This window comes from Pelophylax lessonae, assembly GCF_965119305.1.
Source record: "Pelophylax lessonae genome assembly, chromosome: 2".
Classification (NCBI taxonomy): domain Eukaryota; kingdom Metazoa; phylum Chordata; class Amphibia; order Anura; family Ranidae; genus Pelophylax; species Pelophylax lessonae.
In genome coordinates, this window is record NC_138769.1 from 514,795,901 (window position 1) to 514,812,926 (window position 17,026).

At 46.0% G+C, this 17,026-nt stretch overlaps 1 protein-coding gene across 1 annotated transcript in view; it reads left to right on the plus strand.

The window, feature by feature from the left end:
• The window catches only part of DIS3 (DIS3 homolog, exosome endoribonuclease and 3'-5' exoribonuclease), a 138,329-nt gene that overhangs the window by 9,663 nt on the left and 111,640 nt on the right, over positions 1–17,026 (plus strand). Inside the window, exons 3-5 of the mRNA XM_082246330.1 lie at positions 2,179–2,336; positions 7,163–7,350; positions 13,284–13,357. Of these exons, the coding sequence (XP_082102456.1) occupies positions 2,179–2,336; positions 7,163–7,350; positions 13,284–13,357 (420 nt within the window). The remainder of the gene's footprint in view (positions 1–2,178; positions 2,337–7,162; positions 7,351–13,283; positions 13,358–17,026) is intronic.

Sequence of the window (17,026 nt, forward strand, 5' to 3'; positions counted from 1 at the left end):
GTCCTCCTATGGAGGGCTTGGAGGGTGACCACCTTGTTTTTTTGCGGGTCCAAAAGGTGGTCCATTTGTGCACACTTGACTGGCGTCCACTTGCAGGGCCTGATGGTGTCCTCCCTTGAGGCGGTCTGTTTGCACAGTCCAACACAAGATCTCTGCTAAAGAGATTCCAGTGAAATGGGTAAAGGATCCCGGTGGGGAGGCCTCCTCAGCACAGACCTGCTCAGGCTGTCAGAACCCAGACTGCCGATTAGTGTACTGGAACTCCGAGCGATCAGACTTTGGCTCATTAGACAATTGTTTTCAGGGGTGTCCAGTACAAATTCTTTCGGACAATGCCACGGCCATGGTCTATGTCAACCACGAAGGGGGCACAAAAAGTGTCCTGGTGGCTCGGTAAGTAGCTGGCGTTTTTAAGGTGGGCTGACTGATTCCTTCCAGTCCTCTCAAACTTGTGGAAAAAAGGAAATGAGTATGCGCTGACTTTAAACGAATAAATAGATTGCTGCACCTACTTTTTCCAAATATTCAGGAATATTATGTGTGAAAAAATAAATAACATGCGCTATCTTAAGATCGTATAAACAGTATATATAAATAAAATGTGAATTACAATTTGTGGAAAAACAACCATAAAATAATTAAAACAAATCCAATGTTTAAATTGTATATCACAAATTATACCACTACATTTAAATCAAAATAATAGAGACAAAGTAGAACAAAAACAGTGAGATAAAGTCTGTGTCCATAAAGTGAGAGAGAGTCCACAGCCAGTGACGCCGTTAACTGTGCTGAATTATCTTCCTCCATGTGCTTAGTATTCCACCCTTGTGCTAGTTAATAAAAATTGGCTGCTTACCAAAAGGCTGCAGTCATGCAGCATGATAGAAATTCCTCCACATATGAAAACTGCTCAGGAACAGGCTCCAATGTACCACATGGATCCAGCCATAAAGATATTTGTACAAGACAACAGATTCACTCGATCTTAAATATGATCCTCATCACAACCCCTCTGTAATCCAACTCATTTGGATTGCACTGCAGAGGGGCTGTCATGGAACCAGCCAGTGACAAGATTGCAGCGCAGCTTGGCTCCACGATCCAGGAGGACGTCATTTGATGTCCCCTCAAGATCGACAAGGCAAAAAATTTCTGTAGGCTGGGTGGGACTGGGTTAACAGTCATGATTCTGATTTCAGACGGTTCTAGTCAATGAGCATTAGATGGATCAGTGACTGACATAGAGCTACAGGTTGCATTCTGGTAACTTAAATATTGTCCAACATGAAATGACCATTTTAATGAATACAAATATGATAATCGGATGCCTTTATCATCTGGGAGAGATAATGACCTAATCCGCTTTCAAAGGCAACGTTATTTGTCACTCAGCATTTAACCTTCTGCTCTGCTGCAAAATTGCTAGGGTCAATCGCTACTAATGCATTTCTATGAACAGTTGCAGCAATTGCTTTTGACTACAAATTGCTGAAGGAGAGAGATTTGTAGCAGTGCCAAACAGCAAATTGTCACTGATTCTAGCAATTGCATTGCTAGCTACAAATCCCTATTTATCACTTGCATTAAATATTTGTAAGCGATTCATTTCTGCAAAAAAAAATTCCCATGTGTCATTAACCTTAGGCCCCTTTCACACATGCTTTCATTTCATCAGTTCAGTCACATTTTTTTTCAAAGAAAAAAACAGATGAAGTTTTTCATCAGTTGCTCATCAGTTTTTTATTAGTTGCTAATCAGTTTCTCATAATTTTCTCAGTTTTTTTTTTTTACACCCACTACCAATGCAAAAACGGACCGTTTGTCCTTTTACATCCGTTTTTCAGGAAAAAAAAATAGGGCTTTGATCCTTTTCAAAAATGGATGTGGTTGTTAACTGGTGTAAATTGATGAGCAACCGTGTTCATTCATTTTTTCATAGAGATGCATTGATGCCTGTTTCTCACCTGTCGATGGATGAAAAATGAACAAACGGTTCATATGTGTGAAAGGGGCCTTAGTTTTTCTGTAACGTATTGTATGTCTAGATATATTATGGATATATTGTATGTCTGGAAACGTATATTGTCTGGATATAATGAAATGGTTTACACTCGCTTGTAATAGTTTGAAGCATAAGTATTTTTTTTTGTAATTCATTGTGTACTTTTTGTTTAGATTGATATCCTTGAAGACCCAGTTATTCAGAATGTGATCTTACTGCAGACAGTACTCCAGGAAGTTAGGCGTCGCAGTGCCCCAGTTTACAAACGAATCCGTGATCTTACTAGTAACCCTGACAAATACTTCTACACATTCTCCAATGAGTACCATCGGTAAAACAAACAGATTCTTTTTTCCAAAAAACAGCTATAGCAGTGTTAAATGTTCCTTTAAATAACTGTCGAGTTAAGCTTAAGTTTAGCCATTAAAAAAAAACATTGCTTAACCACTTAAGCCCCGGAAGATTTTACCCCCTTCCTGACCAGGGGTTTTTTTGCGATTCGGCACTGCGTGAATTTAACGGACAATTGCGCGGTCATGCGACGCTGTACCTAAACAAATTTGACGTCCTTTTTTTCTCACAAACAGAGCTTTCTTTTGGTGGTATTTGATCACCTGTGCGATTTTTACTTTTTGCGCTATAAACAAAAAAAGAGCGTCAATTTTGCAAAAATAACAATATTTTTCACATTTTTTTTATATGAAATTCCCCCCAAAAAAATGTAAAAATCAACATTTTTTTAACATTTTAGGCCAATTTGTTTTATGCTACATATGCTTGGTAAAAAAAATCGCAAAAAGCATATTTTGATTGGTTTGCGCAAAAGTTATCGCGTTTACTAACAAAGGGAAAGATTTTTGTCATTTTTGGTGTTTTTTTAACGCGTAATGGCGGCGATCTGCGATGTTTTTTTTTTTTTTTTTGCGGTACTGCGACATTGCGGCGGACAGATCGGACCCTTGACTGACATTTTTGACACTTTTGGGGTTACCAGTGACATTACTGCAGTAATCAGTGCTATATATATGCACTGTTACTGCAAAATTACACTGGCAGGGAAGGGGTTAACTTTATTGGAGAAGGAGGGGTTAAGTGTGTCCCTAGGGGCGTGCTTCTAACTGTGATTGGACATGGCTACTGCTGTAGGAACAGTGATCAACGGTCCTACATGGAACAGTATGATCACTATTCCTACACAGGGGAGAATGACAGGCGGCTTGTTTACATTAGCCGCCTGCCTTTCTCCCTCTCCACCGACGATCGCCGAGTGACCGGCGGACATCGGGTCCGCCGGTCACAAGCACGGACTTCCTAGGGAACGAGCCTGGGGGGGCGCGTGCTCGCCCGCTATTGGCTCACAAACTAGTGACAGGCAAGTGACGTACCGGTACGTCACTTTGCCTGGCCAGGGCTGACCGCCGCAGTATATGTACTTGCGGCGGTCGGCAACCGGTTAAGGTTTAGAGAGCTAATTTAAGGTGGAAGTAAACCCATCAATTTGATTTGTTTTAAAGAACAGTTAACATTCCCAGCATGCCGGAAATGCTAGCTGTCACATTGGTTGTGCTCTCAACCAAACTGTCAAACCATCCAATGGCTGGTGTCCTAACCGATCACATGTGCAGCATCATGACAGTTGCAGATAAAACAAAGGCCAAGATAGCAGCTTCCTTGGCTGAAAAAGATTGGAGGCTTTACTTCCACTTGAACTGTAACAAAGGACATCCCATGCTGTGCAGGCAGTTGGATTCTGTAGGAACCCTCAATGGGGAGATGCCCTGTTCTCTTCCTGTCTCTGAACTTCCAGGTCTCCAGGGTTTTATAGCTTTGGTGGTTCTGTGAAGCTGCTATGAAATAGTTCCTGACAAAGAAGCACCTCCTCCTTCTCCAATGAGAAATGTTCTTTCATTGCTTTCACTGGTTGTTACAATATCTGTGAACAGGGAATAGAATCCTGTGACTTATCCCACTTCCACTATTTTTGCACTATTTTTTGATGTGATCGTATCTTGAATAAAGTTTTTTGGACTGCTTTTGCAAGATCCTTGGTGTGCTGGCGAATATGTATTTACTTGTAACTAATCCAGTTGCCAACTGGTGATCGCTTCAGCACCCAATACACACGAGCTTACAAACCAGGAAGGTGTGCGATAGGAATATGAACTACACGTTATCCCACTCCCCCCCCCCCCCCCCACCCCAATTTAAAGATTGTTTTATGGGCAGTGTAAGCAATGAAATAACTTTTCTCAATGACAGCGGAGGTAGCAGGTCCTCATCAGAAAGTTTTCCACAGCAGCTTTGCAGATTACTCAAAGCTGTTAAGCCCTGCAGTGCCAGAGTTACAGAGACAGGAGGATGAGCCATCCCTGCAGTGAAGATTTTTCTAGGATCCAGTCGACAACGCAACATTGGGACATCCTTGATTACAAGAAGGTTAATTTACTTAAGAGGATTTTTTTTTATGGCTAAACTTCAGGTTTAACCAAGGAAATATTTGTTTTGTTTTTTTACGTTGTGCTGTTGCTCGAATATTTTGAAAACCTATTGGTACATCAAGTTCATCTGTCCTACTGTGTGTAGCACTACTCCCAAGGGAGCTGCTGGTGACGGGTTCCCCTGGGTTACCATTAACAACGGTAAAACATTCTGACATGTTTCCAAGTGTTTTTACCTCCGACAAGGACCAGTCAAGTTTCTTTTGGTTTTTATGTTTTATTAGGAACTTGGATAGGAGAAGGGATGAGTGGGATACTCCAACTGAACTGAACTATACACAATAGGCAGGGACGACTTGAATAAGTGCTGGTTAACGCTGAGTACACTGTAATTGAGCTAGTCACGGCTAAGCCGCTGCTTCACTTTGCCCTTGGCTGTGAAAGGTTCTCTTTGAGCTTCCTGAGGTAATTCTGTCCTAAGGCAAGCTATTCCTTGAGGTAGACTGTACTGCTGAACAACTTCAGGGCCCTTCCTGGCACCCCCCTTTATCTCTAATCTTCAGGGCTTAAAAACTTGGCACCCCCTTTACTGTAACACTCTGGGTTAACTGGCTTCTTGATCTCTTTGACCTCTCTGGAGTGGTCACCTCTTTTAGGCAGACCCCTGGGCAGATCCTTAAGTACTCAATACTGTTTTTCCAGAAGTCTTCTGCCCAGCAGCTCCACTTGGTCAGTACACTGGATCCTTTCAGCACAGCTAAACCCCTGGTCCCTAGGCTGACTGCCTGGACCACCTTCCTCACATCAGCAGAAGGAGAGACAGCTGTCCACCTCCTCCTGGGACTTTGCTCCACCAAAAGACACCCTGTCACATGCCCCCTCAGGATTTATTTCCAATCCCATGATGCATTGCAGCAATGCCCACCCACTGGGACAGTCATAAACTCTGGTGTGCTATTGGCTAGGTTTCCACTGTCCAACAAGGTCCCTCATTGGATACAGTGGAGAGACTCCCAAGACTCAACAGGTCACACCTGGAAGCATGTGACAGACTAACTAACAGATCAGACCCTCCTGATAAGCAGAACAGGGTCACACATATGCTTTGCCTAGCTCCTACATGGGAGGGTGCTACATGTGTCTTTGGGAAGAAGATGCCAGAAGAAGCACTGTTCACTTTTTTGGCTAGTGGAGGTTTTTGAATACTCACAAACTGCATTTGCATACTTTCTCGTGCCAAAGTGTATTCTAGTGATGTTTTAGTAATTTATTCTTGGGCTCCATTTACACTTGTGCAACTTTAAAATCGGTGCGATTTCCATTGCAACTTTGCTGTGTGACTTGACAGGACTTTCATGCCACTTTGAGTGCGACTCGTTTTGTTTTTTTTTTTCTAACAAATTCCAAATTTTCAGAACAATCGGGAAAAAAAAATTGATCAACCGATTTTGAATCGTGTGTGAAGAATTGCTAAGGAGCAGGCCGGTAATGGCTGCTGCGTCCTTAACATGACTCATCAGCTGTCAATGAGTTTATCTAATAAAAAAAATATATGAAAAAGGCATGTGGTCCCCCCCCCCCCATGAATACCAGCCCCTTCGGGTCAGGTGAGGATTTTAAGGTGAACCCTACTCCAAAATAAAAAAAAAAAAAAAAAAACTGCTTGTTGTCTCCTTCCCAAAATTAATACCAGACCTTTATCCGATCGTGCAGCGCGATAGATCAGGCTCCCCTGATGAGCTTTCCTGACCTATTAGTTTACTTGTCACATGTTTCTAGGTGTGATTCACTGGGTCTGAGGGAGTGTCCCCACTGTATCCAATGAGGGAGATGTTGGACAGTGGAGGAAACCTAGCCAGTGACACATCCTGTTTTATCGCAGTCCCAGTGGGTGGGCATTCCTGCAATGCATCCTGGATTAACCATAAATACAGAGGGGACATGTGACAGGGCGGGAAGCAGAGTCCCAGGAGGAGGCAGAAGGCTGGTCTCTCCTCCTGCAGGTGTGAGGAAGGTGGTTCAGGCAGTCGGCCTAGTGAACTGGGTGTGGAGCTGAGCTGCAGAGGATCCAGAGTGCTGACAGTGGAGTTGGTGGCAAAGTCTCTCAGGAAAAACAGTGTGGTGAGTTCTCGGGGACTTGCCAAGGAGTCTGCCCAGGAAGGGGGACCACTCCAGAGAAGTCAGGGGATCAAGGAGCTAGCTCACACAGAAAGTTTAACAGTAAAGGGGGTGCTGTGTAGTTGACCCTGAAGAATGGGAACAAAGGGGGTGCCAGGAAGGACCCTGAAGATTGTTCTGCAGTACAGTACAGTTTACTTCAGGAAGTTCACTTAATTTTACTTCACCGTTATGTGAAGCAGCGGCTTAGCCGTGACTAGCGTTATACAGCGTTACTCAGCATTAATCAGTCGTCCTAGCTAATTGTGCATAGTTATATAAGTCGGAGTATCCCACTCATTCCATTCTCCCATCCAAGTTCTCAATAAAAACACAAAAAACCAAAGCTCCTAGACTGTTTTCTGACTAAATCACTCTGAAAATGTTGAACTGTGCTACTGTTGCTAATGGTAACCCAGGGGAACCCATATCGAGCAGCTCCCAAGGGAGTAGTGCTACATATATAAATATTAATACAACAAGATAAAGACATGGTTAGCCAAATGCACTAACTGTTTAGGTACAAAAGCTTTTAGTAATGCGCTTTTCATTTACATGACAGTGAGACCTACATAGAACAAGAACAAGGAGAGAATGCTAATGATCGGAACGACAGGGCAATTAGAACTGCAGTAAAATGGTACAATACGCACTTGCAGAATTTACCAAAAAAACTACAAGTGCTTTTAATAACAAATGACCGGAGAAATAAAGAGAAAGCGGTGGAAGAAGGAATTATAGCATACACCTGTAAGTCTTACATTATGTGTTGGTCGCTATTCTTGTGCTTTTCACTTTCCTATGTGATCACGGTTACTGTGTGTGGTCAGAATATTGCATTTACCAAGGCAGAACTGTAAACTTTGAAAAAAAAAAAAAAAACACTTCATTCTTGGTCTTGCTCAGCCATTTGATTTATTTTTCAGCTTTTCACTTTTAAAACCGTACTGGCAAGATGATGTTCCTAGTGTTGTGTTTTTTTAGATGGCTAGTTTATGAAGAATTTAAAACCCTTTGTTAGATGATTGCTGCCTGTGCCCCTATTGGTGAGATCCACTTAAAGAGGAAGTAAACCCTCCTCTGTAACTTGTACCTATAGGTAAGCCTATGATAAGACTTACCTATAGGTACTGTAAATATCCAGGGGCGTAACTACAGGGGTTGCAGGGGTTGCAATCGCTACCGGGCCCCATGCTCCAGGGGGCCCGGTAGCAAACCAGTGGGTGAACTTCCAGGATCGCAAAGGTCACACTTGCGACCGGACCCTGGCATTGCACCACTCTGGGGAGGCCCCAAGATTGCAGGAAGGGGGCCCACTGCAGAACCTGTGAAAGAATCCTGCTGCGGGACCGTAATAAAAGGCCATGCAATGAGTGTAAAGAGCCCCAGGATTAGTGGGAAGAGCCCTGGGCTTGAAGGTAAGGGCCCCGGCCAGGGGTCTGGGGGGCCCTTCATGGTTTCTTGCATCAGGGCCCTGAAGGTTCTAGTTACGCCTCTGTAAATATCTCCTAAACATGTACCGTTTAGGAGATATTTACTTTGCATGCAGCCGGTGACATCGCTGGCAAATGCTCTCTGAAAGACTCATGGTGTCTTTGGAGCACATTTCCCCACCTGATCCCCTCTCTGAGACTGTGGGGCCCTCCGTGCCCCAACCATCCATCCATGCACTGACGGCAGTCCTGGAGACTCTTTTTTTTCCGAGTGGTGGTGGCTTGCTGGCGACGGGCTAGGGAAAAAAAATTCCCCACGCCTTCCCCTGCCTCATCTGTCCCATCAGATCCTTAATCTTATTCGGCCACCACGGATGTGGGTCAACCTGCTGGGTCTACAACTATGTGCCTGGAATCCTCTGATAGTGAGGATGAATCCTCCACGTCTGCAACTGCGCAGGAAAAGGCGCTGGTGGTTGCACTAAATGTATCTGTGCGTGAGACCTTGAAGATGGAGGATGCAGCTGAAGCTGCGACAAGAGGCGCAGGTACCCTTTGGCACTCACAAGCCATCCAGAGCAGCAAAGGTGTTCCTTTTCCCTGAGAGTGGGGACAACCAAAGCGCCCCTCTTGGTGCTTTACTTGGCGTTACCCCTGTGAGGAGTCCCTTCTTAAGAAATGGACTGTGCCACCGGTGTAGGACCCTCTAGTTTCCAGATTAAACAAGGCAACCATGATTCCAGTTGAAGAGTCCCCTGCCTTTAAGGATCCGGCTGACCGGAAGGCGGAGTCTGTTGCTCGCTATATGTACACTCTGGCTGATTCGGCAACAAGACAGACCGGTATTCACCATTGCCCTAGTGTCGCAAACTCTGACCAAGTGGGCTAAGCTCTTACTCTGTGACCTGGAGGGGGAACTGCTCCCCCTGCCTTTGCTGAGCTGGAGGACCAGCTGGTCCAGGGGCTGCAGTTTATCTGTGATGCCCCTTTGGATGCTGCTCCCCTGATGGCTCGCCTCTCTATTTTGGCAGTGATCCTTCGGCGTGTCTTTTGGCTCAAGTGCTGGTCTGCGGATCAGACTTCATAAAAGGCCCTGACTGATCTTTTCAGGGAGATCGCCTGTTTGGAGCTACCCTGGATTACATCATTAAAGGTCTCACAGGAGGGGGAGAGTAATTTTCTTCAACAGGCTACTAAGGGCAAGGAACCTCATTGTAGATGTGGGCCTTCCTTCTCAGCTCATAAGAAGTTTTTTTCATCCCTCAGGGTCGACTGACAAGGGCTTGGAGCCTTTCAGGGCCTTTTCAGGAGGATCTAAACAAACCTGGTCTGGAAAGCCTAAATCGGGCTTCTCCAGACCCATGGACAGGGCTCCTTTAGTATAAAGGTGCACCCTCATCCGTATTGGGGGTGGGGGGGGACATCTTCACTGGTTTATGGACCCGTGGACTTCCCTAGTGCAAGACAAGTTGGTCCACAAAGTCATTCGGTCTGGCTACAAGATCAAGTTTCTCTTGTACACCTGGCAAGATTTTTTCCTTCCAACGTGCACCTGTCCCCAGACCGCTTACAGGGCCTGTTTGGGGCGATACAAGACCTGTTCTTTCAAGAGGTGATTTTCCCAGTTCCGACTTCAGGTTTTCACAGTTTTTACTCAAACCTGTTCACGGTCCCCAGGAAGGAAGGCAAAGTGCATCCGATGCTGGACCTCAAGGCACTAAACTGCTTTGTGTGGGTACAGAAGTTCAAAATGGAGTCTATTCAAACGATGGTGGCATCCCTACACAGTGGCGTAGATGGGGGGGGGGGGAGTCTAAGGGGACGGTGGGCCTGGGGGCAACATTTAGGGGGGTGCATCCCACGCCCGCCATCTGCAAGATCATATTGTCCACCTTTATTCAGGCAATGCCCCGTCCGGAGGCCCGTCTGCCCTTTCCTCCACTTGGCTCCGTGACTGCCGCTTTGTGATGGATGAGCGGCGGATGCTGAAGGTGTCACGTGTGGCTAGGGGGCGGGCATGGTCATGGGTGAAGATGACAGTCGGTGGCTCGATGCATGTGCAGCACGGCTCTCCCTGCTGTCCGGGCCGGCCACCTCTACGCTGGCTGCTGACACGCCGTGTCTCTCCTCCGCTCCGGATTGCCTCCTCGAGTCGCCAGTGTCTTGACACAGAAAGAGGTGAGTTGTACTGCCGGGGCCCAGGGAAGTGGACATGGTCGGGGAAGGAGGAGGTAGGTCAGAGTAGGGGGGTCAGTGTAGGGGTCTGTGTAGGTGTCAGGTAGGTCTTTGTTTTAGGGTTCAGTGTAGGTGTCAGTATAGTAATTAGGTAGTGTCAGTCAGTGTAGTAATCAGGTCCGTTAGTGCACGAATCAGGTAGGTCAGTGTAGGTGTCATTATAGTAATCATGTAGGTTAGTGTAGGAATCGGGTAGGTCTCTGTAGGTGTCAGTATAGTGATCAGGTAGGTTAGTGCAGGAAACAGGTAGGTCCGTGTAGTGATCAGGTAGGTTTGTGTATTGGTCATTGCTGGTGTCGGGTAGGTCAGTGTAGGTGTCAGTATAGTAATCAGGCAGGTTAGTGCAGGAATCAGGTAGGTCTCTGCAGTGGTCAGATAGGTCTCTGTAGGTGTCAGTATAGTGATCAGGTAGGTTAGTGCAGGAAACGGGTAGGTCTGTGTAGGTGTCAGTTTAGTAATTAGGCAGCTCAGTGTAGTGATCAAGTCAGTAAGTGCAGGAATCAGGTCGGTCAGTGTAGGTGTCTGTGTAGTGGTCAGGTAGGTCTGTGTAGGTGTCAGTATAGTAATCAGATAGGTCAGTGTAGGAATAAGGTAGGTCTCTGTAGTGGTCCGCTAGATCAGTGTAGGTGTCAGTGTAGTGGTCTAGTAGGTTTGTGTAGGGGGAGCAAATTACTTACCTTGCCCCAGGCGCTGACAACTCACGATACGCCACTGTCCCTAAGTCGGGGATTTCCTCGTCTCTTATCGATATCAAGGATGCATACCGTCACATTCCAATATGTGCCAGTCACCAGCGTTTTCTCTGCTTTGCTGTGGGAGAGGAACATTATCAGTTTGTGGCTTTACCCTTTGGTCTCGCCTCTGCTCTTTGGGTCTTCACAAAAGTGTTAGCCCCGGTGCTAGCCTTGCTACGCAAACGGGGGATCGTGGTACTGGGCTACTGGACGATATCTTTCTGCGAGCGGAGTCTCCCTCTGCTCTGGTAAACAACCTGGAGATCACGATCCGGACTCTGCTGGAGTTCGACTGGAATCTGAACTTTCAGAAGTTTGCTCTGGTTCCGTCGACGAAGCTAGACTATCTGGGCCAGGGTGCTCCTTCCTCTGGACAAACTCCAGATATCGCATGCTGCAATTCGTCTCCTACTGTCCACCAGATGATCATCCCTCCGGACTTGCTTGTGGGTGCTGGGCCTGATGGCGTCTACCTTGAGGCGGTTCCATTTGCACAGTTCAACACAAGGTCCCTGCAAATGGAGATTCTGACCAAATGACAAGACTCCCCAGTCTCTGGAATATCAGCGCTTTGGTCACTGTCCAGGTGGGGAGGCATCCTTGGCAAGCATTCTGCTCAGAGGTTTAAAAAAAAAACGGTCAACTTATTTGTCGATCGGTACTTTTAACCGCACTTATTTATGACAGAAATTAATAATCCATAATAGGCATAAATACAACTATAAAATGCAATCCGTGATGTGCCAATCAATAACCCCCCATGTGGGTAAATACATTTTGCTGTGATTACAATACCCAAATCAATACATGAAATAAAGTGCTATGTGCAAATAAATAGTGCTTTAAAAACAAAAACATATCATTTGCAATAGATAAATAGTTGACTTGCTGTGAATAAAAAAATGTCTATATCAAGAGAAAGTCCTTGATCCCCCAACGTGATTATTCATGCCAAAGTGTTCTTAATCCATTATTCCAAACTTCTTCACAAAGGTGTGCTGTGATAATTTTCGTGTCCACCACCAATAACAAAAATGCCTACTTACCAGAGGTAAGTATATATCTCACCTAATCTGAATAAGAGGGCCTCCTCAACCAGAGGTTAGACAAACTCAATCCCAGTAGCCATAAATTATAGGGAGTAAAAGAAGACTTTCGTAGTGAAGTATGAAATGTTTGAGTAAAATAGTAATTAAAAGACTTGCAATACTTGCAAGGAGATTCATGCTTCCCGCCCTGAGCTTGAAGAAGTGATTGATTGGATGTTCAGCCACTGGAATCACTTATGCTAAAGAGTGAATCGCCAGCTAACAAATTCTATACCGGGATAATGCCTGTAGGTGCATCATTCCGGTATAACCACTTCACCCCGAGGATGTCCATGGACGTCCTACAGGCGGGAAGTAGTTAATTCAGGGTTTCTCAACCTTTTTACCTTCAAGGCAAAAAGTTTAATATCTCGGGAAACCTCAAATAATTTTCAGATCTACCACTCAGTGGCAAAGCTAGACATTTCTTCACCTGCAAAGACTCAGTTTGGCTGTATTTTTCCTCCTGCAGCCGCTGAATGACGGTGGGAGGAAGACAGTGGGAGGAAGAGGAGGAGAAGCTGGCTTTCTGCTGTTGTATGAGGAAAACCAATCTGTTTTAGTAAATGCAGCCCCTCCTGTCCAGATGTAACAGGGAGGCCGCACGGGACCCTTGGAGCATGGGGATAGCGGCACCCCCTCTCAATGCGATGCAGCAGGAGGCAACAGTACAGGGGAGCCAGGAGCACAATAATGGAGAGGGCCAATAGATAACTGTACCTGGGGGCCATAAGAGAACAGTACAGGAGGGCCAGGAGAGCACAGTACAGTCATTGGGGCCATGCAGAATGGCACAGGGAAGCTGCTGTATAATATCTGATGTGATCCCTGCCTGACCTTCTCTCTCGTCCATCCCATGTGATGTCACATACAAACACCTGTGATGGACAGGAGTGAAGGGCCGGCTGGAATTGGTGCAGGACATTCATGTTTGTTGCTTCTCTGCATTTCTCTGTGGTAGGAGGAGCAGATGACTGTTGGCTATGTGGGGACGCGATCTACCCATTGCTACCTTGTGATGGATGGGTAGATTGCAGCAGAGCCCCTGGGCACTTCACGTGGAACCGTGGTTAAGAAACCCTGTTTTTTAAATGATTGCTAGATTAAGCATATCTGTTAAAGTATTTTAAAATTACCATAATGTACAAAATGTATTTTCCTTTTTTTTCTTCTTCTTTTTTTTTTTTTTTTAGGTGAAGAATACATAAAAAGTTTGTTAGCTAATCCAGAACTTGTTGATCGTCTTTCATCTATTTCTGATGACCAGGTAAATACACAAACTATTTATCTCCGTTGTACAGTACTCCACTCATATGCCACTACTTCAATTGACTGAACACTGACAAAAGCTTTACTAGGATCAGCCCCAGTGCATGCTCATATAATCCCGCCCACTTCATGGCACTCTGTTTTTTTTGCCAGTGTCCTGGGCAATGGACCTCTTTCCCTTTTTGGAGAAATTTTCTAAACCATTCTTTTTCATTTTCTTTAGTACTTTGACTGACACTTCTTTCAAGGTCCAATTGCTTTTTGCCTCAGGGCTTGCTAGTGGTTCAGATGGGGAACCGTAAACAGACTCCTCAATAGCAGGTCCCGCCTGTAATGTTTGCTCTAGGGACTGGATACTGCGTTTTCCCCTCACCTTGGCAGATGGTGTAAGGAGTGTTGGTAACTGCAGAGTGATTGACAGGTCCAGGACAGTGGTCTATTCCTATGGCACCCAGACCATAAAGAGCCCTTTGGGGTATCCCCACTGACAAAGTTCAAGGAACCTGCAGCATAGATAAAGTTAGACAGGGTTAATCCCTGGGATATTGCAATTTCTTTCATACGCTGAACCTCCTCAACATCCATTCCAGGAGTGCCCCATAAGGGAAGAGCCTCACTTGGCAATGGCAGATTACAGGCAATTGGGAGCAGCAGCACAATGGAAAAACAGCAGGAATTCTGGTCCAGGTCCTGAGGAAACTCCAAGTACCTCCCAGGTTGATAGCTGTTCCCTTGTTCCAGAGCAAAATTTTACACACAGACACTGCTACTGACACTGCTACTTCCCCCTGAAGTGGGCTCTCTCCCAGACACACGTGGCCTGTCTGTATCAAGCAGAACCAGTTGTTGCTACTGTAACCTGGGGTAGCTCTAGAATGACCACCAGCCAGTTTGGTGAAAGTAGAACCATTCATTTATTTTAATCACAGCTAAAAAAAAAAGACCGCTTACTTCAGCCAAAGTAAAAAAAACAGTGCAAATCCTGGTATTGCTAATTAAGCCGCAAGCTCATTGCTAGTCTTCGGTCCCATACAGGGCTTCTCCAAAGTAAGGGTGCCAGGCAGGCCACACAGGGGGGTTAGCAGCCCCCGTCTTATCTTGTCTAAGAGCTTTCACTTGCTACACAGCTAAGAGTCTCTCTCTTCCACTCACTTCCTTGGCACGGGTGCTGATTTTCCTCTGCTGCCTTTCAAGTCTCCCCCACCTGGGACTTCACCCCCTTGGGACCAAAATCCTGGTAGTCAGGGTTTGAAGGCTCTCCCTGAACCTTTGAAATTCTTGGTACCTGGTATAAGTCCTCTCCAGCCAAACTTAACCCGGGACACCTCACCCTGGATGGGTGAGAACCCCTGAGTACCACGAAAGCTCTGCAACTGTCCCCATTAAAGGGGCCACGACTCAAATTTTGAGGGAATCTACCTGCTAGCCATAGAGCGGAATGCAAGCCGAACGGCATTCTTTTATACTGGAAATGGCCACCTGGGGTAGAAAAGGCAGTCTTTTCTCTGGCTTCCTTAGTTAAAGGTATTTACCAGTAGCCTTTGGTGAGGTCTAGGGTGGTGATGATGTATTGGGCTGGTCCCAACCTCTCTATCAGTTCGTCTACTCAGGGCATTGGATATGCTTCGAACTTCGATACCTCATTGAGTTTTCTGAAATCCTTAAACTGCAGAGTCCCCTTGGGCTTTGGTACCAACACAATCGGGCTTGAATACTCACTCTGAGGTGAGGTTCCTCAATGATATTGAGTGTGAGCATTTTCCGGACTTCCCCTGACACTGCTTTTCTATGTGCCTCGGAGATGCGATAGGGTTTTACTCAAACCTTCACATTAGGTTCTTTGACAATATCTTGTTCAATGACCCTGGTAAGATCTGGCAGTCCTGAGAACTTCTCTCTATTCCTCTGTAGGAAATTCCTTTACCTGCTGCGTTTGCGGCTTGGATAGGGAGGTGGAAACTGGGACTGAGTTCTCCCCTACCGGGGGCTTAGGGCTAACCTTAGCCAGGGCAATTTCCTACTCACGGTCCTTCCAAGGCTTCAGGAGGTTTACATGGTACATCTGATAGGGCTTCCTCTTCCCAGGTTGGTGTTTTTTATAGTTCACCACCCCAATCTTTTCTACCACCTTAAAGGGCCCCTGCCACCTGGCCAGGAATTTATTTTCCACTGTAGGTATAAGCACAGACACCCGATCCCCAATCTCAAACTGTCTTAAGTTTGGCACACCGGTTGTACACCCTTCTTTTGTTTCCTGTGCTTTTTGCATATGCTCCTTGACCAGAGGCATCACCTTAGCAAATCCTCTCTCTCATCTGAGGTATATATTCTACAATTGTCTTATGAGGAGAGGACTCCCTTTCCCACGTTTCCTTCACTAAGTCAAGCAGTACACCAATTCAAACGGGGAAAAATCTGTGGACACCTGAGGCACTTCCCTAATAGCAAACGTCAATGCTGGGAGTACACAGTCCCAGTCTTTATCATCTTGTTGCACAACCCTTTTAAGCATTGACTTGAGAGTTTTTTTGAACAGCTCTACTGGTCCATCTGTCTGTGGATGATGGACAGATGTGTGCAGCTGTTTGATTTGGAACAATTTGCACAGATCTGCCATCACCTGAGACATGAATGGGGTGCCCTTGTCTGTCAAGATTTTAATTTGGGAATCCTGTCCTAGAGAACAGATTAAACAATTCCCTGTCAATTGCTTTTAAAGTATTCTGCCTTAGGGGAACTGCCTCTGTATTGGTGGCCCTGAGCCAATTTCACCAAAGGGCCCACCAAATCCAACGCAATGCGCTCAAATGGTACCTTGATAATGGACAATGGCACCAACGGGTTCCTTAAATGGGGAGTTGGTGCGGTTAGCTGACAGGTGGGACATAAACTGCAATAACGTCTCGCCTCTGCTGTCACTCCTGACCAGTAGAACCGGTCCATTATTTGTGTCTCGGTCTTGTCAGCCCCCAGGTAACCCCCAATGCTTCATTGTGGGCTAGATCGAGCACCGCGCAGCTAGGGAACGAGTACCTGGTCGACCACTTTTCCCCTAACCTCGGTAACCCAGCATAGCAGCTCACCAATGACCACAAAGCAGGGGAACCTTTTTTCAGCCTTTCGGTACTTGGGGCACCCCATTAACCACAGTAAACTGTTCCCAGGCATTTTTCATTGTGGGATTCCTCTTTTGGGCAGAAGAATAACCCCCCTGTGACACCTCGAGATCAGGATGGGCAAGACTAGAGGATCTCTCTCCCTCGTCCTCCTCGGACATAAACTGCAGAGGGGGGAGGCTTCCTCTATGTTCTCCCCAGCCATGACCTGCATAAGAGTGGGTTATAACCCCCCTGCCCCCCCCCTCAGTGGTCCCTTTAGCTGTGGGACCATCTGCTCCAGATGCAACTCTATCAGTGTGGGCGTCCAGCCCCTTAAAGGGAACAGAGCAGTCCAGGTAGTTCTTGGCTCAAGTAGTCCCAAAGTTCAACAAATAACGGGCAGACCCTTCCTACGATAACATCATGGATAAGGTCGGGTACCACCCCAACCTCCTGGGCAATTGTGCCACAGGCCCTGGTGATAGTCACTGATACCAGTGGGTATTCCTTGGTGTCCCCATGTATGCATACCACCCTCAGGGTTCTTGCTCCTGGACTCCCCTCCCCAG